The sequence below is a fragment of the Homalodisca vitripennis genome, chromosome 5 (assembly GCF_021130785.1).
Source record: "Homalodisca vitripennis isolate AUS2020 chromosome 5, UT_GWSS_2.1, whole genome shotgun sequence".
Lineage (NCBI taxonomy): Eukaryota > Metazoa > Arthropoda > Insecta > Hemiptera > Cicadellidae > Homalodisca > Homalodisca vitripennis.
The window spans coordinates 82,763,634-82,788,700 of record NC_060211.1 but is presented as its reverse complement, the minus strand read 5'-3'; the positions used below and the strand labels follow the sequence as shown (position 1 = coordinate 82,788,700).

The 25,067-nt window shown below is 30.7% G+C and overlaps 1 protein-coding gene across 2 annotated transcripts in view; it reads left to right on the top strand.

Moving 5' to 3' along the window:
* LOC124362446 (probable ATP-dependent RNA helicase DDX46) overlaps positions 1 to 25,067 on the top strand; it is a 77,826-nt gene that overhangs the window by 23,685 nt on the left and 29,074 nt on the right. Inside the window, exons 1-6 of one of the 2 annotated variants that reach the window (XM_046816958.1) lie at positions 10,709 to 10,847; positions 15,468 to 15,591; positions 18,102 to 18,226; positions 20,848 to 21,030; positions 22,284 to 22,469; positions 23,708 to 23,867. In XM_046816958.1, coding sequence (XP_046672914.1) covers positions 15,498 to 15,591; positions 18,102 to 18,226; positions 20,848 to 21,030; positions 22,284 to 22,469; positions 23,708 to 23,867 — 748 coding nt within the window. In that variant the 5' untranslated portion in view covers positions 10,709 to 10,847; positions 15,468 to 15,497. Of the gene's footprint in view, positions 1 to 10,708; positions 10,848 to 15,467; positions 15,592 to 18,101; positions 18,227 to 20,847; positions 21,031 to 22,283; positions 22,470 to 23,707; positions 23,868 to 25,067 lie in introns of those variants that run through there. The other variant, XM_046816957.1, reaches the window with a different exon arrangement.

Sequence of the window (25,067 nt, the reverse complement as noted above, 5' to 3'; positions counted from 1 at the left end):
GTTATACAAATTTGAATTGAACTATTCTGTATTAGTGTAGACTAATTGTTAATTATGCAGAATTAACTTTGTTTAATAAACAAAGGACAGTATATATCTAAAAGTTGGAAACTATTGTTAATTGGAAAATTGAAAAACTTAAAGTAAATAGTTTACAACAGTTCAAGTTAAATATTTGCAAATTATGAATATATTATGTGTAAAAATATCAGATAATGTGCTTGGAACCATTCAATTATTAATAAACTAAATAGACATAAGCTGTACAATAATTTATTCACAAATTTAGTTGTTTCATCTCATATATAGGGTGTTTTTTTTATATATATATAAGACATGTTTATGAGTTGTGAAGTTTGAAGTGAAGAATTCAATATAGACATTTAGGTGGAAGCTTAGGAGTGTGTGAAATTTGTTTACAGCAAAACTTGTACTACTTATTTTGAGGTAAGATGTCACCTTTTGTAGTCTAATACAATGTCTCAAAAAGACCCTTTATGAGGATAGAGACATTTTATATATAAATCATTATATTTTTGTAGTATAAGAATAAATGAGTAAAAAAACAAAAATCTTGTTACATATATTACACTTGTATACAAATAATTGTAAGTAAATAAATTCATTATATCCATGAATTATTCTATATGTTGTTAGTATTAATGTCAAATATTGTTAATATAATATATTTTGTATATAACATGTTGAATTTTGTAAAAAAATAGGGGTAACAATTGTATCTATTAATATGGTTGTTATAAAATTAAAACGACTGTAGCTTGTTACACATGGAAGACACTGAAAACTAATTTATATTAGTATTTTTATGAATTTTAATTTTATAATAATTTGATAAGTTATTATTTTCAGTATATTGTATTAAGCATGGTAAGTATTATTTATCCAAGACTTTCACCAGTTTTTCAGCAATATTTTTAATTATGCAACACGTCCAATTTAAGAAACCAAACCATCAATATTACAGTGGGTTCTTAGTTTGTTATATTTTATGAATTAATACTGCTAGCACTAAAAAATAATCTCAATTATTTCCTAACTTTAGCGTCCTTAGAATATTGATAGTTTGGTTTGAAATCTGTTTTCGTTTTAAAAATTACTCACTCCAAACGTATTTGACAAAGTATTATCTATTCGTCTAAAGTTTTGAGTGAGTATTCGTTTCCACAGATCCCCGGTGATGACGAGGAATGGGTAGTTACTGACGTCATTGAGGAGCCGTCAGTGGAAGACAATGGGAATGGGCATCTTGAGGTTAGTTTCATTTAAATTATTTTCAGTGTAGAAATAAAATGCATAAACTCACAAAAACATGAATGCAAAATGTGCAAAAACTATTGAAAAATTATTAATTTCCAATACAAGTTTGTGATTACATGTTTAAACTTGTTCATTGTAGAAATAATGTTGCAAATTTTCTGATTGGCTATAACTGCGTCAAAAAGATTAATAGCTTCATATCACTGTTAAATCTTTTAGGATAGTTACATAAAAAAATCAGTTATTTATCTTTTGTGGTTACAGTATGTATGCAAGCTTCCCAGCAAGTATCAGATTGTTCTTTTCACATTATGACAGCGATGATAATACATCGTATCGCACCATCCACTGTCTCCAACAAAAACCTTTATATTGAACTGGAATTTTGGTTTTAATGATGTATTTTAGTGTTAATGTACTATAAAACATCAAAGTGATAAATATTTTACGGTATTTTTTTACAGATGGTGTATTTTACTGTGTAAACAAATATATAAATTTCTCTTAAATATTGATCTAATTTAGATCATTGTAAATTTTATATTTTGAATAGCACATGGCACAACACAAAATCAATGCTGTAAAGCTGATAGTTACTATTTTCAACTAAATCAGGAATAACTTTAGTATTTGAGACTAAAGATTATGTTATTGACTCTACTATTTTGATAAAGAATAATGTGCAAATGATTAAAATATCATTGATTTAACACAAACAACACAGCTTTATAAATAGCAACACTTCAAAAGAGTTCAAATATTGCAGTAAAGAATTATTTCCATAATATAAATAATTTAATAAGAGGTGTGACAAAAAGTAACAGAAGTTTTGGAAAAAATTAACAAAGTGAAAACTTTTATTATATACATTTGAAAGCTACATTCTTAAGCTATTTGTAACATAATCACCGTTCAAATTAATTAATTTATCATAGTTTGACACAAGTTTTTAAATTCCAACTTTGAAGAAATCTGCCTCTTTAGTTATTAATCACTGGATAAAGCCAGCATGGCATTTATTGTCACTATCAAAATGCTGTATGTGAGTTACATCTTTGTTGCTGGAAAGAGGTAGCAGTCTTTTAACACTAGATTTGGACTGTATTGAGGGTGATTGAAAATCTCCCATCCAACATCATTAGAAAGCTGTTTGAGCAAAATATTTTAACTCAGTTTTTCCCTAAACTTGGTTATTTATCGCTTGCTGTAGTTTCTACAGTGTTTCATAACATTTTCCTGCATTGATTGTCCAGCCTCGTTCAAGGAAATCAGCAAACATCACACCCTCATTGTCCCAGAAAACAGTTGCTATGGTCTTTCTGGCTGACAGAGTTTGGAGTCTCAGTTTTTTTGATGTTTTTTAGAATGCATGTCTTGTATTTCATAGACTACCTTCTCACCTCAAAAATAACATGCTCCACTCAAGTTTCACCACCAGAAATGATCAACAAGTTAATTATCTTGTTTATTGTAGTCTTCAAGGAAATAATAGCAATGCAGCACACCTTTGTTTTATCTTCTGTAGATTTTTTTAACCCAACTCGCACAACAATTTTGGTAGCCAAACATCTCTACAACAATTTTATGAACTAAACTTTTTTGAATTTGAGAAAAATGTTTTTTAAGTTCAATGATTATAAATTTGCGTTTTCCATGAACATTTTCATTGATTTTTGTCAAAAAGTAGCCAGGCTAGACCGACTCCTGCGATCCTTTTCATGAACATTGGTGCAGCCATTTTTTTAAACTTTGCTTTTGCCTCACTCTGCTTTCACTCTTTATTCCATTTACTTACATAGCACAGGATTATTGATGGATTTCGATCAGTTTGAAATTTTTGGCTGACAAAATTCTAATCACTGAATGCAATTCACGAATGGTGGGATTTTCAATTGCAGTGCGCATTTCAAATAGTCACTTTGAGAGAAGTAAGAGAGATACAGACTGCCTGATTTCATAATTTTATGCATACTGAGCATAGGAATCTTTACCCCAAAATAGCAGCTCTAGTCCCTCCTACTACTGAGCTAGTACCAAATGTCACTCCAATGACAATCCTTAGTATAAATAATTGATTTAACAAATTTTGAATTTTTGCTTATTGAAAGAATTGAAAATTTTAGCATCAATAAACTGATGTTTTAATATTTTTCAGCAATTGTTTCAAAGTCAGTAAATTTCCAACATTTTCTGCAGTTTCCACTGAAGGTAGTAATCTTCTGGTCTTTTTCGGCAATCCCACCAAAACCAGTATACTCCATGTTTTATGTTATCACATTTTAAGGTTACAAATACTCATTGTCATCTGATTACAGTACATTCAGTTTGTATAAATAAAACTACTTTGGATTTCTCAAATATCTTGATGCTCTTTATTTACAATACCAACTTATAGAGGAATTATTATTATTGTGGAAATCCTTGTTTTTAAATGATAAGTGGCCTTATGTGGATTGCAGAAAACAGAATGAACTGTATGTTTATAGAAGTCTACCAAAACCATGTAAGTTATGGGACCTGGTTTCTCTTTCCTAACCACATCCTCTTTTAGAACCTGTTGTTAATTTTTGAGAAGTGTTATTAATTATTAGCAGCTGCATTTGAGTGTGGAGGGACCTCTATGATCTCTTTAAATTCTAATTGAGAAAACACAAGTGAGTGAAACACTTTTTAATATAATTGTACTGGCCGAAATATAACAGTTCACTTTCCTCACATCAATTTGTTTGGTTGATGTCTTATTTATTCATGAAAAGAAATAATTTTCTTAACAACGTCCAATATCTTGCATGTTTTCTCACTATATTAAAACATCTCAGCTGAAGACAATGGTGTTTTTAACCAAATCAAATCAAATCAATTGGGTTCTCAATGGAGTATTGGGTCATCATTTAAATTCAAGCCTTTATCACAAAGTAGTATAAAATTTCTTTTCTGTACGGTGTAAAGTACCATTCCAATGTCTAACTTTGTTTCACAATTGACATGCTTCACTCTATTATTTTCACTATTTGTGTTGTTGGTTTTCATTATCAGTGCATCAGTCACAAAGCCAGGCCTATGATTGTGCTCCTCATTGTTGACATTGGTACAGTTATTTTTAAAATCAATTGCCACCATTGCCACGCTCTATATTCACTCGTTATTTCTTTTCTGTACATACCACAAAATTGACAATAACTTCTAATTTGTTTTTGGCTACAATATGTAGTCACAGAACACACATTACAGGTGGTGGGATTTTCTATTACAGTCTACATTTTAACAAATTACAGAGAACAATGTAGGAACGGCTCAGTCTTCACTGTACCATAGCTGGATGCATACATTTTTACACCGAGCTAGAGCTTATAGCCCTGCCCACTGCTACAATAGATTAAAACCACTGTTGTTTTTTACATATCTCTTGTAGTTTGAGACGGACTATTGGCATAATCCTGTTACTTAGGGTTCTGGTTTGAGACTAGGATGTCTTGGAATATCACTTACTTTCACATTACTTCTATGGTGATATGGATCCTTTACCCTGGCAACTAAAAGGGATGGTGAAGGGACATCAGTAGAATCAAGATATCAGCAGCCTGAAATAAAGCCAACGCCGAAATCGCTTTGGTCTAGATTTCACATAAATCTATAGGACTTATTTGTTTTCATTTATTGTTGAGCTATTAATTAATGAAAGTTGCTAAAACCAATCCAGTTGATCTTGGTTAGTAATAAAGCTAAAGCTCCTTCATCCATTAAACTCATCTTGTATTCGCATTCTCGTAAATATGATAAAAAGGATATCAGTGTCTCAAGTTGGTAACTGATAACTTGTTCAGTTAAATAACTCCATTGATTTTCATACAAAATTAAACAATTTGAAAAGTTATGTTATGTCAAGTTTTTTTTTTTTTTTGTTTAGTTAGATTTTTATGCAAAATCTGCCTATTGAAATTGTCCTTATAATAGCACTATGAAAAATGTCTACATAATTTTAACGAATATGATCCTCAGAGCTCAAAACCATACACAGTTCCAAAGTGTACTGTATATGTAAATAAGTTATGTGAGTGGTAGCATTAGGAGAATTGCAATGGGCATATTTTGTACACAAAATCTACCTAAAACTGTTAATTTAGAGTCATATCATTGGTAGTTTATTTTTTCCAATATGGTAACCGTTCAAACTTGAAAAAAATTTAAATTTAATTTATGAACATAGAGGAAAAAGTATCTGGGATGCTTATAACATTTCCTGCACTATTTTAATAGACAATTTTTTGTATCTTGAAAAGTTTTTGAGTTAATGATTATGTATTAATTCCAGTAATTTTAATATAATTTAGTTGAATTATTTTAATAATTTCATTTGATTATTTGTCGTGGATTGTTGTGATGACGTTTTTGTCCTTTATACATATAGGAGGAAATGGATTACGAAGCAGATGAGGATGATCAGTACTCTCATAGGTCATCACATTCACATCACAGGTAATTTTATGTCTTATTTGTACAACTATGAAATTTGGTAAACTGCTGCTCTATTACCAATTGAACAGATTTTGAATGGAGAGTTAACTTAATGTCTCACAAATATGTACAAATACTTAGCAATGGCAAATTTACTATTATGTGTGAGAATTTAACCCCATGATGTGGTTTAGTGTTATTGTTACTCATAATGTGGGACAAAAAGAAATTAAAGATAGATGGCTGTTTACAATCTGTTTGGGCAGTCTAATGAGTCAGTGGATTGTTAAATAATGAATTTGGAGCTTTTGTAATTCAAATATACTGTTTTGTAAAAACTGAAAAAGGTTGTACAAAAATCACCCAAATACTTATGAAGACTTGGTTGGTGTGGTTTATCACAAAACGTTTAAACACTGAGTTAAATAAAACTGCCATTGATTAAACACACTGTGGTAATGGATCAATATAGGTATCCGATTTAAGCTTTGGATATCATATAATTGAATTGATGAATTCTATTATATTTAAAACTATAATTGTAATTAAAACTAATAATTCTCTGTGCACTATTAATCAAATTTATTTGTTAAATAACCATGGAAATCTTTAGTGTCTAGTCTAGAATATCACAACATGCTTTTTGAATTAGAATTAAATCAAAGGTAAATTAACATTTTTCATATTATATGAAAAAAGCTAGAGTTCAAACCTGATGTGTGTTATGGAGAGTTTATTGAATGCACTAATACGTATATTTGCATAGCAAAGGCCAGGAAGTTGAATGCAACTAAGTTACTTAAGAACCGCTGTAGTAAAATGACCTTGTGGTTCCCCCCATTCGAACAATTTTAAACCTCATGCAGTTTCATGCCCTTAGTTTTGATCGTAGTATTATGGGAGATGTGTCATTTTGAAGATATGATTAATACGCATCTGAACGCTTTTAGATTCTTTTTGTACAGTGTGTACTTTTTTTAATATTTAAATGATGAATTGTGACAAAGTTTGAAATTGTTTCTGAATCCTATATAAATATCAAACTTTATTTTGTGAGGCGTTTTGACAGTAAGGGTGTCTCCTTAAACATTTCACTAATTTCTTTAGTATTAGTTTGAAATTAAATAACTTTTAGGTTTTAGCCTAATTTTTGATAAGAACATCAATTGTTGAAATTAATTGAAAGTATACAGCTTCAATAATTGTAAATAATATATAATACAACTGCATATTATATATTAACTCAATAGTGGTGTTATGTAATTCTCAACTGATTTGCCATCACTCTGAATAAGTCCAATAAATGTTGCTCAAAAATTTAAGTTCAATTTTATGTAAAGGCTAGACTACCAAGTTAAAAATCTCAAATTAAGAATACAAACACTTATTTTGTAATTTAATTAACATAATTAATACTACCAATTCATTGTTTAAGTTTGTTGTCGATGATAAAAGGTTTGAAAGTATAAAAGGATTTTGGACATTTACCATTGTTATTGTTACTTTTTGTAATATATAACAATGGAAAATGTCAGAAATCCTGATACTATAATTGTCCTACGATGAATTTAAATTTATAGTCAATTTATATATATATATATATTTTACAGAACTAGAAAAACATCTGTGGACAACATTGAAGTTATATTTTCAAGCATGTAACAAAAGTAAACAATAGTTTAGAAGATGTGTGAAACCAACATTCAAAGCATATTTTATCACAGCTGAGAAATATTAATTTAATCAATATATCCTATTGCTTCCTAATTAAAGGTGAATCTTTGTGCAAAATTAAATTTCTATTTGTTCTCATTGAAATTCCAAAGCTAATATTCAAAAAGTGTAGTCAATAAAATGCCTTTTAATATACATTTTCAAAATTTTTAAAATACAATTTTTGAAATTCAGGTGTTAATCTAATTTTTTTTATATAGAGGAGTAGATATTTGTAAAATAAACCCAACAAATTATACATTTTTTAAAGCTAGATAAACGTTAAAAATGTTGTATATTTTAAAGTCTTTTGTATAAAATTTAGATTAGTTGTATATTTATATTAGTAGCCATCCCTGAATGGAAGAAAAGTTTTTAAGAATTTTCCCCTAATTATTAAAAAAACTTGATACTTAAAAAAAAACATAAAAAACATAAGATGATACTTTAAAAAAAACTAATTTTTTATGAAAATTATGTGAGATGTAATGTGTAACTAGATAGATTTTAGAACTTTTCATGTTTCCTATATTACCCTTGAAAACACAGGAAAACTGCCTGCCAATAAGTGATATAAATATTTGTGATATGTACATGAAACCAAAATACGTGTCCCAGTAACACTTAATCTTTGATAGAATTATACATTGGCAAATGGTCATTGTATTTATTGTAAAGAGCAAACAAAAATATAATAATACCATTTTAAGCATTTATGTTTTTTTCTTTTATCTAAAGCCTATAGTTGAAACTAGATTATTTATATTTTTGTATCTTCTTTAGTAAAATATTGAATTGTCTTGACATTTTTTATGAAGTAAAGTAGTTGTAGTTTATTTTTTTGTTACTTTAATAAGCTATAAACCAATTTTGAATACTAGATGTCAAATATATTGTAAGAGTAAACTATTTATTTAGACTTAAAATGTAAAATTAGCAAAAAATTTTGTTTTATTTTTAAAAGGCTCAATTTTAACTGAAATTATAGTTAAAACATTTTTAACGTGTTTGTGAGATACTAACATAAACAAACAAACTAAAAGTGTAATACATAACTTTTGCATCCTTTGTTTTTAGTTTAAATATTCTAAGTGCAGTTGATCTATTTTCAGCCCTGACAGAAACACTGAACAAGCAGAAGTTTCAGGAAGCACTGAGAACAACAAACAAGAAGAACATTCACATTCACACAGTGACCATGAAACTGATGAGGAAGTGGCAGTTGCTGAAAAGCAAGAGAACAACACAGATAAAGATACTGTGGAAAATGAAAACTGCACGAAAGAAAAAATACCAGATAATGAAAATATAACTAGTACAGTTTTAAAATTAAAAGAAATTAGTTCAGCTCATACAGAAAAAGTTAAATTGATATCATTAGAACAAGAAATAGAGAACTTTAAATCCAAGAATAACTCAAACACAAGGTAAATAAACATTTAGAAAATACATGAAATATAAATTAATTGTAATTGTTTCGAATATTACATTTTAATAGTTGATGTGTTGAAATTTGATAATTATACAATAACTATCTGACCCGGCCATGCTTCGCTGTGGCTTGGTTATTATTCGATTAATATTATGTACAAACTATGCAGTATTATGTATTTTATTAAATTCGAGTATAATAAATAATAAGTAAGTAATATCACACACTTTTAAAATCAAAGTCAAGCTTATTTATCCCAAGCACTTATGGTGTAATATGATGATTCCCTATTTTTCTAATGTAAGTAGGCGTACAATCAGGTACATATTATTTCAGTGTTAATGATCAGAGATTGAGAGACTAACTATTATATAAAGTTTTACGAGATTAGGAGCATTTCTGGTTGAAATGAATTATATTTCTAATTCCACAGCTGAATTTGCCTTGTTGACCTCATCAAGAAAAGATATGTCTATATTTATGTATATATATATATATATATATATATATATATATATATAATTTTTCAATAAACATTGAATCACAAAAAGTACTTGCTCCGCCGGGACTTGAACCCGGATCTCTCACTTGCCGGGTGAATGTGCTACTACCACAGACCCCTTACATTTTACGATTTGATTATTCTGTATTTGGCCGTATATATATAAAACCTACTTTGGTTTAAAAAATCCACTTATTTCCAGCTCTTGTGATCTACTTGTGGTCTAATATATTTCCATTACTACTTCCGGTCTAACATATTTACATTGCCATAATTGAGTTTGCTTCATTGTACTGATGAAAGAAATATATTTACCTACTTAGGACTGGGAAGCCTACTTTGGCCAAAAAGCTCCTATTTCAGTCAATTTCAATTTGCTTCCAGTCTAACGTATTTACGTCAAATTTGTGTTTGCTTAATTGTTCTGATCAAGAAAGTATATACATATGTAGGTCTCGAAAACATACTTCTGTTAAAAAGAGTCTACTTATATCTCTTGCATTCTTCCGTTCTAGGATATTTACAGTGCCATAGTGTTGAGTTTGCCTTGTTGTCTTTTTGAAGATAAAATACATACATACTTAGGTCTGAGAAGGTTAAGGAAATGGTTAACAATTCCCAGTATAAAATCCTTAGGAAGTTTATGCAATTGGTCTCCAGACAAAAGAGTGTATCTCTAAAATGACAAATTTATGGAGAGCTAAAAATTTAAAATAGTGTATCGGCACTTACTTGATATACCAATAATACTGAAGGAAACAGGATTTTTCCTGGACATTTGCCGTCGTTCAGTGATACAATACAATCAGTAACACTTCATTTCGAGACCTGCAATCTGATCTCTTCTTAGGTAAATGGCTAAAGTAATGCATGACTACAACTTACGTTAAAGTAAACAAAAGATACCAGAGTGTTGTGACACGCATAAGTCAGGAACCACAGCAGCTAGTTGTGTATATGCCTGTCTGCTTTTATTGTTATTTCAATATGATGTCTTATTGAGGCCTGATCTTTGTCTTGACAATCATTTGTTGTGTTCAACAGTCACAACGGTTGCCTCCGGATAGTAGGGAGTTGACTGTAATTCTTACAAAGTTTTGCTCTGTTTATGACTAAACAGGTTTCTAATGTAAGTATTTTTAGTATACTAAAGGTAAAGGACTGCTTGGAGAGTTTTTCTGAAATTCACAAAGTTTACATGATTTATTTGACAACCTATTTAGAAAAATGGCAGTTCATTCTTTTTGTTGTTATTTTGTTTTAGGTCCAAGTATGAATATTCAGAAAATCTGTTGAGGCTTTCAAAAGACCAATTAAGGCAAGCTATAGCACTTGACAAAGAATTTCATCATCTGAGAATGAAACACGAGATAGCTAGGCATAAGGCCGAGTTGGAAGTGATCAAGGCACAATTAAATTATTGGAAGACCAAACGTTGACTCTCTGTGGAACTATTTGGACATTTTGGTACTTTGGTGTTTTATTATCATGTATATATCTAATAAAACATGTAGTAAATCAAGATGTTTAAAGAACCAATATTTTCCTGGTAACGATGCTTATTTAGTGTTATAGGATAATGAATTAATAAAGTGTTTATAAGATTTGATTATTTTTTATAAGTTTTTTACTACTTTCTCACATGGTATTAAATGAATGGTGTTTGAACTAAATTCCCTCAAATTATTTATCTAATTAAAATATAACAGAACAATAATTACTAAATATAACAAAAATCATATTTTACTAATATTGTGAATATATGAAAGCCCATTCCAGTACTAATTGCTACTAGAATCAATGTATGATTCTGTCATGTTTCCTTATGATTTTATTTATTTTTGTTAACTATTCACATTGTATGAGTTTTAAAATAAGTTTTTCATCTGTCATCAAATACAGCTGTCTATATCCTAGCTAATTAAATGTTTTTATAAGAATAAAAAGTAATTATAGTCTTGAAGCTAGGGATCCACTTTTATTCTTACGAATATTGAAATCTATAAGTTTTCCATAGGTAGATTTTCATACCTCTTATTCCGGTTTGGGCAATAACGTTTATATAAATAACAATAAAAGGTAATAAATAATTATATAGTTAATTTAATAATAATAGTTTACCGTGGTAATGTAAAAATTAGTCGAGTATGTTTTGTAAGCAACAAAATCTCAAGCAAGTAATTTGTAATGTACGCATAGAATTGATCACACTATCACACTAACCATAGTATGTTTGGGTAAGCAATAGTTTACTTAGCTCTATCCGTGAGATCAGGAAAGAGTCCTGAGTTCACTCAGAACTCCTGATCAGAAAAGAATAGCCTATTAACTTTCTGCCGGGTTAATGTACAAAAAAATGATCAATTTTGGGGGTTTTGTTCAAACTGTGCCCCTATATTTTTTATCACTTTAGTGTGATTCTAATTAATTATTTTTCATAATTATCCAGTATATTCACTTATTGTATATTGTCACAGCTGTCTAGGTCAAATAAGGACCTGTATTACAACTAAATTTAATAATAAAAAGTTGTGTTTTACCACATTAATTTTGTAGATAAATTCTATTTGCAAAAGAAACCAATTCTCTTGACATGCTTTTTGTCATTGAATAACTCCATCAACAATAACTAACTATTAATAGTCACCAAGAAAAATGATGTGTCAAACACCATGTAAGCCAACCCAGTGATTTTTATAACGCAGTCCAATATATTTATGGTATTTTAATATTATGTGAGAAAGTTGAAACAATTTTAGTTATTCTGTTGTTGTTTTTTTATGAAAGTTTATGGTTCCAGTTTTGTGAAGCAATATTTACTAATTACAAAGAGAAAACAGCCCACTTTATTTAAGTTATATAATATGTAACATGGAGAAAGAAATAAAGTGATCTATGTTCATACCAATATTATGACTTGGATTTTTATTTACTTTGGACCAAATTAAATTTAGTACACTTTTAACTTAAGTTTCTATTTGTATTTATATACTGATGTAATATTATGTATTGGGTTTTGAATTGATTTAAATAACTGATAACTGTTATCTTGTTAAAAAATGAGAAAATTTAACCTCTAAAAGCTTTTGATAAATTAACTTGCACAGATTTTTTACTAAAAAAGGGCTGCTGTCGCATTATTAAAAAAATTTTTTTTTTAATCATACTTTTTAATTACGTTCTTTGAGTGTCTTATCATATTACAGAGAAACTGTAAATCATATAAATAAATAAGTAAATATTAATTCCTGTTTTAATGATACTTTGTAAGCATGTGGTTCTGCTTCTATTGAATGCATGTTCAAGACCAACATCTGATAAATTTCTTCTGGGCTGCAAAACCTTAGTGGCAGTTGATTTACTTTAGTGAGTATGTGAACTAATATGTATAAACTTGACACTGTATTACCTGTGTTCGTTTAACATGGGTTATCAGTAAAACAATAGTTTATGAGTTCTCTGTTAACTATATGGTCTATTTCTTTAAGTACATGTAGACGACCATCAGTGAATGTTTTTTATTCCAAAATGTTATACATTAAATCTTGGGCACAGTTGTTTAACTGTCATGAGCTTGCAAGAATTTTTGTAAAATGAAACCGTATTGTTTATAGTAATTTATTGTTTGCATCATTGTTTATTTTTACACATAGTTAGCAACAATCACATAATGTAATTTTGTAGTCCTCACTGCTTTCATTTTCAATAAGTATGCAAATCCAGCCAGTGTTATGGTTTTATAAATGACAACAAACTAGGTATCCATCTGGTAATAATAACATCTTTTACTGATAGTGATGTTGTGCAAGTATTTTACGATATGAAAGAATTAAGTGCATTGCGTGTAGGCTACCAGAGCCATAATTGTTATTAAACAAGTTCACTGCCCCTGTAACATCTTTCCTACCAAAAAAGCTACTAATACTGGTAAACAGTGGCTGTAAATTATTGTATATAGTTGGTGCAAAATTTTTTATTTTTTAATATTTTAATATTTTATTAATTATGTAAAAGAAACTAATAAAACACCAAAGTGATAGTTTTGTTATATATTGTAAACAGTCAATTAATATTATTACACTGTTGTTCTTATGTTTAATATACATATTAAAAATAAATCAAATACATATTTGATCCCTTTAAAACAAATTTCAAAATCTTTTAAGGGGTTAAAATTAATCCTTTGTTACATAAACACCAAAGAAAACTATATCCAGAAATTACTTTATAATTAATTTATGAATGATTATACAAGTATTTGATTAAAAAATGTTTTTAATAAATAAGTTATGAACAAAAATTTTAAGGGGTACTTTTTGATTACATCAATTCATTGTTCTATTAATAATTGATTGATAATCTGCAACTGACAATAATAGTTTACACATTTAAATTTTATAATAGTGTCTTTTTACATTTTGTACGTCATTGCAAATGTTATGGTAGTTACTGTTATATTGTACCAGAAATAATATAAAATTAAACGAATTGAATTTATTATTTGTGTACAGACATCTCTCAATCAGAATCACTGTTTATTGACCTAATAACGTTAATCAAATTCAATAATGAATACTTTTCCCTAATGAACCATTAATAGAGTTTTAGTAGTAGACTCTGTATTGCTAAAATGAATTAGTTTTGAATAAAGTCAGATTCAGTTCTGTAAAAATTGAATTTTCATTCAGCTTTAATTTATGGGAGATGTAATTGCTGGAGTGGAAGTAATTCTTTGCTGCATTGAACTTCACTGAAACTACAGGAATAGGCCTCTAGCTTCTGTCCAACAACGCAGACTAGCCTTGAAGTTTGGTGGTTACCAGATGCAACTTCCGAAGTGGACGACTCTTACTGACTTCCACCAGCAACTTCAGTGCTCTGCTTCCACTTAATTGGTCGACATATTACTCTTCAGTTTATTTAGTAAAAATTTTAGTAAATGCCTGTAAGATACAAGATACAATTCTGTTTCAATTATAGGTTCTATGTTAAGATTTAATAAAATGTTTCGTCGTTGAAAGCAAGAGTCTTTGAAGTATATCTGAGAAACCTTCCTTGTTTACACTTGATGTTATGGTAAAATGGGTAAGGCTATGTATTAAAAAAAATTATAAGCAATTATCTGTTTTCAATTAAGATGATATCAATATGTAAATCATTTCATTGAGTGATTTCAGTAAACTAGGTTTCAAGGTTATCGAAGAATGAAGAGTGAACTTCCAGCTTTTGAGAGCTTCAGATCCATTTCATCACCACCCACTTTTGCACGCGTCCTGGTATGCAGCACTCGCATCGTGAGTCGAGAACTTCAGCGAACAGGATTCTTGGCATCTTCCAGTACAACTGCAGAGGAAAGGTAACCAACCCTACATCATGATTTTGACATTTGAACTTCAAGCGACCAGAAATTCAGATGTTCACATCGTCTTCTGGCATAATTCGGCTCTTCAGTGTCAGGTTCTGAAGAGATCCTGTTCTCCACTGGTTGCTGCCAAGCATTGGATGCAGGCTCTTCCTGCATCGTTCTCTCCTTTACCTGCAATCCTGTGCTGTTCACCATTTCAAGAATCAAATGATCTTCAAGGTGGAAGCGGATCAAGGATACTGCTTCTGTGAACAGATTCCAGGATGAACTTCCCTTTCCACTCAACTCAGGAAGCTTTGCTGTTTCTTACTGGAAGATGTCCAGATTTACCGTCCATCTTCTACTTTGCTTCATATGGTGACAATCTGCTGCTGGTAACACCATTGCCACAAATAGATAATAGTTTTGTGTACAAATTGTTTATGTAATACTGTAAAAGTACTGTAGATCACGCTGTCTATAATATTATGCTGTAATGCCACAATAAGTTAAGGTTTATATATTCCAGAGTTTTGTCTGAATAATTTACTTTAACTATAAAATTATTCTTATTTTGAAAAGATTTATTTTTTAAATACAAGATTTCTAATGAAAGAAATGCTAAGTTCTGTATGTCTTTGTGAAAAGGGCAAAATTGTGGAAAATGTTAAGTTTGCAGTCATAATTAGTTTGTAAAATACCTTTTCAGAGTAAAATAACTACAATCTTTTTTTTAATTTCAGGAGGAAGAACAGAAAAGACTTGAGCTTGAAATGCAAAAGAGAAGGGAAAGAATTGAAAGGTGGAGAGCTGAACGTAAGAAGAAGGAGTTAGAAATTGTCAAAAAGGAAGTAAAGAATTCACTAGGTATTTATTTATTCATTTCTTATTATTAATTTGTTTTTGGATTAATACATGAGAGGTCGTGTGAAGGCAGTTTATTCACTCTTAATGTTTATTATTTTTTATTTTCCTTTAATACGAAACCTTCTCAAAAAAATCATGTGGTTAGTTTGACTTACTGTCTCAGAATATACTACTTAAAATTATTTTTGCTAATATAAAAAATAAATAAAAGCTGTAAAATGTAGACAACGTGGGAAGTCGCGTGTGAGCAAATTTCTGAATGTACTTTTTAAGCATATAATTAAAAACATTCTATGTCTATATCTTTATTAATACATTTAAAATTTGTGTTAATAAACATACAAACTATAACTCCAATTAATTATAGGTGCGTGATTATATTTATAAATCTAAATGTTTGTATCAGGGAATAATGTCGGATTGGTTGCAGGGGACTGTAAAATATTAACTATTTTGAAAACAAAGTGAGTAAAAGACTAACAGATTTAAAGATCTTGTGAAGAAATATATTATAAGATATGACTTCCCAAGCTGCTGATATTGTTAATCATAATAATACTACAGAATCAAGAAGAATCAAGATCTTTATTAGTCTTTAAACACAGTACATGTATGCAATTGACTTCGTCAAAATACTTATCAGTTGTAATTAGTTATTTTGTACAACCACTCTAAAGTTTAAAATATTAACAAAATAGAAGATTTAACAAGGATAATAAATTAATAAATAATTAACAACAAGAACATTACAAATAACAACAAATAACAATAACAAGAGAATAAAAACAACGAAAGAATGAAACGTGTCTAAAAACTTACATCACTAGTATCACAGGCAAAGTATTCATTGACACAATAAAATGCTTTTTCTTTTAACCAGCTATTAATTACAGACTTAAACCTATCAGTACTAACTAACCAAGCTCCTTCTGGCAATTTATTAAAAAGTTTTATTTCCATATAAATGTGACTTTTCTTAGTTTTTTCTAGTCTAATTGGTGGTAAGTCAAGCTTATATAAGTTACTTGTATTATAATCATGAGTATTTCCTCTGATTTGATATTCATTTAAATTTTCTTTAACTTTCATGAGACAATAAAAAATATATAGCATTTTCAATAATTTCTGTAAAAAAAAAATGCTTATCCTTTTATATGGGCTAATAAAGTGATTTTTATAAAATATCGTTTACATTTAACAATGTAATATTTATGAAAATATATTGTGAAAATATGCAATTTACTCAAAATTTAAGCCAAATTTTAAAAGCCAACCACAATTTTAAAAGCTTTAACCAATAAAATTGTCCATATAATATTCATACAAGTCAATTACAGGTGTCTGCTTGTTAATAACATTCACAGTTAAAGTAAAGTAAACTGTTGCACAATACAAAATCACAGACCATAAACGTTGTGTAGTGCATGGCTTCTCTCAACTGTAGGTTTATTCAGCCCGAACATTACAATGAAGAGGGAACATGCACGATACCCTTATCACTGTGACCTGTGGACATCAGTCAGCTTTCAAGTACAAGTATCAAAATAAAAGAATTCTGGGCCTACTTGATAATACCAATTTAACAATTATATTACAAACAAGGATTCATATTGTTGTTATCCATACATTAAATCGTCATTGCCTTTAAAAGCTTATGATACAATATGAAGCCAATGAGTTGGCAGACAAAGCAGATTTGCACTAAACAGAGACATCACATCAGTGATACAACAAAAATGCTGCTGTCAGTTCACTAAATGCCTTATAGTGAAAGGTTTTAAATTAATGTATGTATTGTAGTTAATATATAAGTAATTTATTCACCTTAACGAACCCATAACAGTGGTTTTATACCAGATTTATACCAGTTTCGATTTATTGAAATCAACTTACCAAAAATATTATTTAGGAAGGTCTATATAGATACAAAGTAGGAGTACGCCACACCACGAATTGCATCGCATAACAGGCTAAGCTAAAGTTACATGCAAAATTTTAAGTCTAAATCTCATTTAATTTTTTAGATATCCTGTGTACAGACAGATAGATAGGCAATCCTACACTGGTGCTCAGCCATACATACATGCAATATTTTAATGTACATGAAATGTTTTTATGTGTTTAACCAATGAATGTGTACACCAAATTAGGCGATTAAAAAAATATAAAATAGGTAAGTTTTCTGTAGTTTTTTTTTTAATGAAGGAGATTTTTTAATAAATCTAAACAGATATAGAATTACCAAAGTTATAGGATTGTTAAAATGTGTAAAAAAATTACTATACATGGATGTTGGCAGCATAAAACGTTGACCAAGGTGGATTTAAGACAATACTGTCCTTTCTGAACTCACGTCTCCATGACAAATTTCAAACAAAGAGCATCAGGTTCAGGTTCATCCATAGACAAAGTCATTACATGATATTCCTGCAAGTTTTCATTGCTTCAGTTCTAATAAGTTCAATAATAAAATCCATCACCAATGTTTCAAAGGTTTCATTTTTTATCAGCAAATCTTCAACTTCCAATGAAGAAATGGAATTTAGAGGATGATAGTGATGAAGAAGAAGAGGCAAAAACAGAAGGAAAGGCGGATGAACAAGAAGAAGTTGATCCTCTAGACGCTTTCATGCAGGTCAGTTATTGTTTGTTAAATATTTTGTACAAATTACTGTAATTATACTGTTTTTTAAAATCAGTGCTAATTTTGTGGTTTTTTTGTAAACTTAAATTCATATAGGATTGTTAAATTGTGAAAATGTATGAGATACAAGCTGATAAAATTTACAGTGATTGATTAATTTAAATTTGGTATATCATTTAAAATATCGTATGTGTAAAATAATTTTAAATATAAGAAACGGAAGACTCTTATTTAATAGTGTAGAGAAACGACTTTGAGTTTACTCCTTCAAAACACTGCTCTGCCGCTCACATCTGTCATGGCTAGTGTCGGGTATTCCTCATATGTACAACACAAACATTAAACGTTAAGGCTCCGCACAATCAAGCGCTCACCGTCCACCGTTAACCGCTCGTAAAGCGGCCGAGGCCTTGGTTGGTCTATAAACTATTGCACCTTACACACAGATTCCCACCTGATTGCCATCAAATTACATAGGTTAAAACAAAGGAAGTGATGTCGAAGTTTTGATATCACGGTCACATCCAAACCTCGAATGAACTGTGTTAACACCGGCAAAAAATGGCGCAAGTTTTGTGTCCAACTAAAGATCACTAGTCTAAACGGGCGCAAGAGCTCTCGCGAGCGCTGCCGCAAAAGGTACCGGACAATTTGTTACAAGAACTGGAGAACAATGTCGGTTATTAACATTTCAATTATAAACATTGCCGAGACATCACTGTTGTGTGTGAACAGACTTCGTCTTGACTCCCGGAACAACCAGCGATATAACTGTAGCGCAACAGTTTTCGGGAGTAAAATTGCTTATATTGTCCACATTATGGTGCAGTAGTTGTGCAAATTCTCTTGCAACTTTACTTGCCAGTGTAACCACAACTTAATGTTGTTGCCAGTCTGTAGATGACCAGCCGATCGTGAAGTGATCTGGATACAGGTATACACAATGTTATGTCAACACATCGAAAGACATAGTTAAAAACTAAAGAGCTTAAAATAGGTGATAGGGATAAATCGTCACAGAATTTCTCGCAAATCGCTAGCGATGAAATGCTAGAGCACCACAGCTTTGTGGCATATCTTGCAAATACTCCTAGTAACGATAAAACATCGTTGCTCTTGGCGTAAGGTTTAAATACAGTACTACAGTTTTCTATTTAGTTTGAAAATAGACTAGATAATCGGAAATATTCTACGGGAAAACCAGGATTTTGAAAAGAGGTTTTGAGTGGCCACCCTGATGGTGCAAAAGCCATAAATTGTTTTGCCACAAATCCTGGCATTTTTATTATTTTTTTTATTGCTTCAAGCAACAGCGTTTAACTTGCAGTTAGTACTCCTTATTAACTGTTTGATATTGTAGCAAAAATTCATGATGCACTATCCCTTAATTTTTGACTTCTTGTCGAGCCTTTTTCGGTCTTTACGATCCAGAATGCCTCCTCTGTGATGATTGAGCCTTAGTTTCGACATCATATTCATAAACCCATGTTTTGTCACATGTTATAACACATTTCAGAAATTGTACATCGTTGCTGATTTCATTTAGTGGACTCCTGAGCAACTTCCATTCACCACTTGTTTTTTGTTCAAAATCAACAGTTTTGGAACAAATTTTGCTGCCACATATTTCATACCCAAAACATGTTACGGAAAAATGTTATGGCATGAGCCAAATGATATGCCAACATCATCAGCGACTTCTCTGATCGTGTTATGGCGATCATTCATAAAAATTTCTTCATTTTTTACACAATTGATACAAATGTTGTGATCCATTTCTTTTAATTACCGAAAATCCCTGAGTTCATCAAACATGTCTAACCTTAGCAGCTGCCACTTAAAAAGTAAACAATGAATACAGCTAGAATTTTATTATACTTCAGGAGCATGAGTACAAACATAATAAAAAAATCTTGACAATCAAACTGTCCAAACCCGCAAAACTTAAAAATTCCTATTACTTTTTGAACGCACCTAGTGTGTGCATGTGCATGTCTGTTTGTGTATGTGTATATATATTTCTTTAATTAGCACAAATCAGCTTCAATACTAATGGTAATAATATAAATCACTCGAAGCATGTTGTATACCGATTACATTATATTAATTATAGAAAACAAAGGAAGTAGCTAATTTTAAAATTTACTTTCACCAAAAACTAATGTAGGGAAAGTGTATCCTTAGATCTACTAAGCCTACAATATATTAGTATTGAAATAAATCTAAACTTACACCTAACACAGCTATGGTGGGAAGGGTTCATTCATTGCTCAAAACTTATTGCAGCGTGTGAGATCTGGCACTGTTACAGACTTGACTTCTGGAATCTAAAGTTCACATCTGTCTGCAGAGAATTAATGGACATACAAACATATTTCAATACTCACCCAGACAATGAAAATATGTACTTTTTCATCTACAGTTGACTGGAGGGCTGCTGGATACACGAGACATAGCTGTTTTGTAGTCTAGGTGTCTGACGTCAAAACGATGGGAAGAGTTAGTTTTGAATGTCTTAGGCACCAACATTTTTGAATTTCATTAGTATTATTAACTTATTATATCAAGTAGTGTTAATCTGTAAGGTAATGATAAAGTTAAATTTGTCACAGGAAGTTCAAGAAGAAGTAAGGAAAGTTAATAAAATGGATAGTAAGAAGGCTGGAGGAACAGAGAAAGTAGGGGCCCCTGCACCGCAAGCCAACTCTGGGGTTGTCATAGTGACAGGAGTTGCCAAGAAGAGCTCAGATAAGCGCAAAGGAGAATTAATTGAACAGAATCAAGATGGCCTAGAGGTAAGTCTAAACAAGAATGTTCTTGATAAATTATTGTATTGGTTTGAATTATTTGGAATAAAAGCCAGGATTATTTCTAATGGGTAGGAAAATGAGCAGGCTTACCTTGAAAACCTTCTTTTAGGGTTTTCATATCATGTGTTTCACAATGTAAAATAACTATGTTTAGCCTAATTCAAATAAAAAATAAACAAACAAACAACATTAATGCTTATGTGTAACAAGTCCGAAAGGGAATAATTCGAAATATGGTACATACCGCTGCCACCACTGAATGGTTTCGGAAAAGAATTGAATATTTACACCAACTTAAAATATCATGGTTTATTCTACTGATTGAAATTCTGAATGGTTTAAATAGGAGAACATTTCTGATTAAAAGATAATACTGAACTACATTGTTTGATGGATTTAGAAAATTATTGTAAGAGAGCTATAGAGACTCATATGTTACAGAGTCTGAGGCCCGATGTAGATTGTTTTCCAGCACACACAGGTGCTGACTCTGCATTGTCGGTAGTCTTTCCTACTTGATTATTTTCAACACTGCTTTATGCTTTACATTTAATAATTATTACGTCTTTAGTCAAATATTAAGACTTTTGCAAAAGCATAATTTCTGTATATGTTTTATATATATGTTTAATTTAATGATCAATATTATTTTAACCATAATTCATGTTGGGTGCGTATGTCAACTTAACACTGACATAGTTTACTACCTACTCACACTAAAACTCTGCATTATCAATAAAACTAATCAGGGTATAATTATTACTACTGTAATAACCTGAAAGGTGTTCAAATGAAACTAAAATCAATGCAACATAATTTTAACATGACCGCCAGAATTCAGTAACCAGCCAGCTCACTTGTGTTCAACAATGTTGGTAGACTGCTCCCAGTTTGATTGTGATATGGCATATTGTATTTATTTTACTTCAGTATTGTTTCATTGCTTGTTTAATGTTGTATAATAAGTAATGTGTTTAAAATAATTTATACTGTAAATTACTTTAAAATGAATTAGTTTTCAATTTGCTATCATGAAATAAAATGAGTGCATCGAAACACACACAAAGTATAAAGCAGTGTACTTATACATTCTGGGTACGTCAAAACTCATCTGATGGTTAATAAATTCAAAAATAATAAACAACAAAAAAGTTTTGTTTCTAATTTATGATGTTTTGTTTAATAAAATATAAGCATTTAGTAAAGATCTTTAAAAATGTGTATTATAAATTTTCCAGTACTTGTCAGAAGAAGAGGAAGAAGACTTGACAACAACAGCCACGAACTTGGCAAACAAGCAGAAAAAGGAATTGGCCAAGGTTGACCACACTGGAGTGGATTACATGCAGTTCAGAAAGTCGTTTTACACAGAAGTACCTGAAGTTGCTAAAATGACTCCCGAAGAAGTCGAACTTTACAGAGAGGTAAGTCACATATAACCAAACTCTCTTATGAATCCATGTTTATAGAAGCAATGAAACTGTGATTATAGACAAATATATGGTACTTTACATTGGCCGGTTCGTGTCCATGGTTGTTAAATTATTTGATTTCCGCATTTTTATACACCGGACACTGGGACGTTCGTCTCAAAACATGTAGTGAGAATTACTGAAGTGAATTTTGGAACTGTAGACCAAGTACAGTACCATATATTTGTCTAACTTTCTTGATTGTCATTTGTCAGTATATGCTAATGATATGTTGCTGAATATCTTGATAATATATGAAATGACAAATTAAATAGTAAAATACTATCTGCCTGGCACTAGTGTTATTATTATTTTTTTTTTTTTTTATGGATAGGTAGGAAAAATGCAATTACGCACACAGGTGGCCAGCCTGTAGTGTGTGGGACTCTCCTAAAAACGGGTTTAACCACTAAAAAACCTCCTCTACTCTTTAGGATTCTAACCTGGGATTGTTTATCACATTACTTCAGGCTAGGCCTAAATTTGGCTTAAGCCCGTGGGGCTCGCTCCTTATCCAGCCGCTCAGTCAAGGGATCTGGGCCACTTCGCGGTCCAGATCGGGTTTCTTTTCCAGGAGGATGCCCCGGACAAACTGTCACAAACAATCCCAGTTCCCCTCATCCTCCATAAACTTTTCGCAAACCGTATCCACCGAAAAAATACCCGAGTTCTGGTGGCTAACGCGGACAGCGGAAGAAGTGTGTTCTGAGTCGTCGGGAACGCCCAGGCAGTAGATGCAATCCGGTGAACCGGTCTTGCCCATCCGGTTCAGGTACGACTTGAAATAGCCGTGACCTGTCAGGAACTGCATGAGGTAGTAGTCCACCTCGCCATGCCGCCTTTCAACCCATGGTTGGCACTAGTGCTATTAGTGACAATAACAACCCATCTAATTGCTAAAATACACTTGCTAATCAAGAAAAACACTGGACTAAAACAATAATCGGAGGCTGATACAGTAATGCTAAATACATGCATGTTTCCATTATTGGTTGTGTGACTTTTCCATTTATGTTAAATTATTGGTAACAAGGTAAGAATATATCTCACCAAGAACTACACAAACTTTTGTTATGTATTTATAGTTGACTAAAGTAGCTTTGCACAAATTGATGTTCTGTTATCTCAGCCATCTATAATACCACAATAGACATATTCATAAACAATATATTATGTTGATAATGTTACAGGAGTTGGAAGGTATTAGGGTTAAAGGTAAGGGCTGTCCTAAGCCCATCAAGACCTGGGCTCAGTGTGGAGTCAGCAAGAAAATGTTAGAAGCTCTCAAGAGACAGGATTATGAGAAACCAACACCTATACAAGCACAGGCCATTCCTGCTATCATGTCTGGTAACCATTTATTATAATTTGTATGATAAATGATAATTGTTAAAGAAATAAATTGCTTTGATGTTAGACAAATTCAGAGTAACGTATTTATATCTTAACGAGGACTTTCAGGAAAGTAACCTTCCCTTTGGAAGTAGTTTAGATGGCATAATCATTGTGTAGAATTTTAATCTAGGAAGTCTGGCCATCTTTCAATAATAAATCTTTCAAGTTTTTGGAAAAAAATAAATTAGAATATATAAGAAAGTCTTTGATAAATCAAACTTTTTTAACAGTGTGTATGAGGTTTGTGTGGTGGATTTTCTCTTTAGATCCAATCACTTTACTATTCTACGGATTCTTGACACTGTTATGATAATAGAGGTGGAGTCTGAGTTTTTAGTCTTTTGTTCATTTGTAGTTTTCATCAGTAGTTTGTTAGTAAAATCTATTTTTGTAAGTAGTAATTTGTTAGTAGTTAGAATTTTATCATTAGTGTTGTAATTTATTGTTTGTTTATAATTGCAATGTGCTGTTGGTTGGTAACTGGCACAGATTAAGTTGTCCTCTTCAGAGTCAGCAAAATTTAATGTTATGTTTATAACTGAATAGTTGTGACATTATTTACAATTGCAAAATAATAGACACATTTAGTAATATACATTACCCTTGAATAAACTACGTTATTGAAAATGAACAGTTAAATACAAAGTAAATTTGAAAAGAGTTATTATAACTGATAACTAATTGTAAAACTGTTCTGTACATTATAATAGTTATTGGATATTTTTAGGTTTTTACAAAAAATTAATTTAACGCTTTTGTTTTTTGTGATAAAACACTTTTTCCTTGCCAGTTAATGATGTTCCTTCAATAACATTTTGTCACAAAGTAATACATAATTTTTCCTCTTAGTATTGAATAAGTCTGTCAATGTGCCATAGTGAAGTGTTGTAGCTCACCAGCTTTTGCATATTCCTCTTCTTCCACCTCAGTTTATTCTGAAAAGAGAATGACCCTGGATGACTCACTCTATTAATAACCACATTACACATCTTGTTGTGTTGTTTAGTTTTTCAAGGAACAAATGTGTAGGCTTATACAGTACCGGTATTAATATTTACAGTTAGCTAAAAAGTAAGCTTACAGGCATAAACTGCTGTAAAGAAAATACGTTAGCGACATAATTATATAATACAACACTTGTGCTGCTGTAAACAC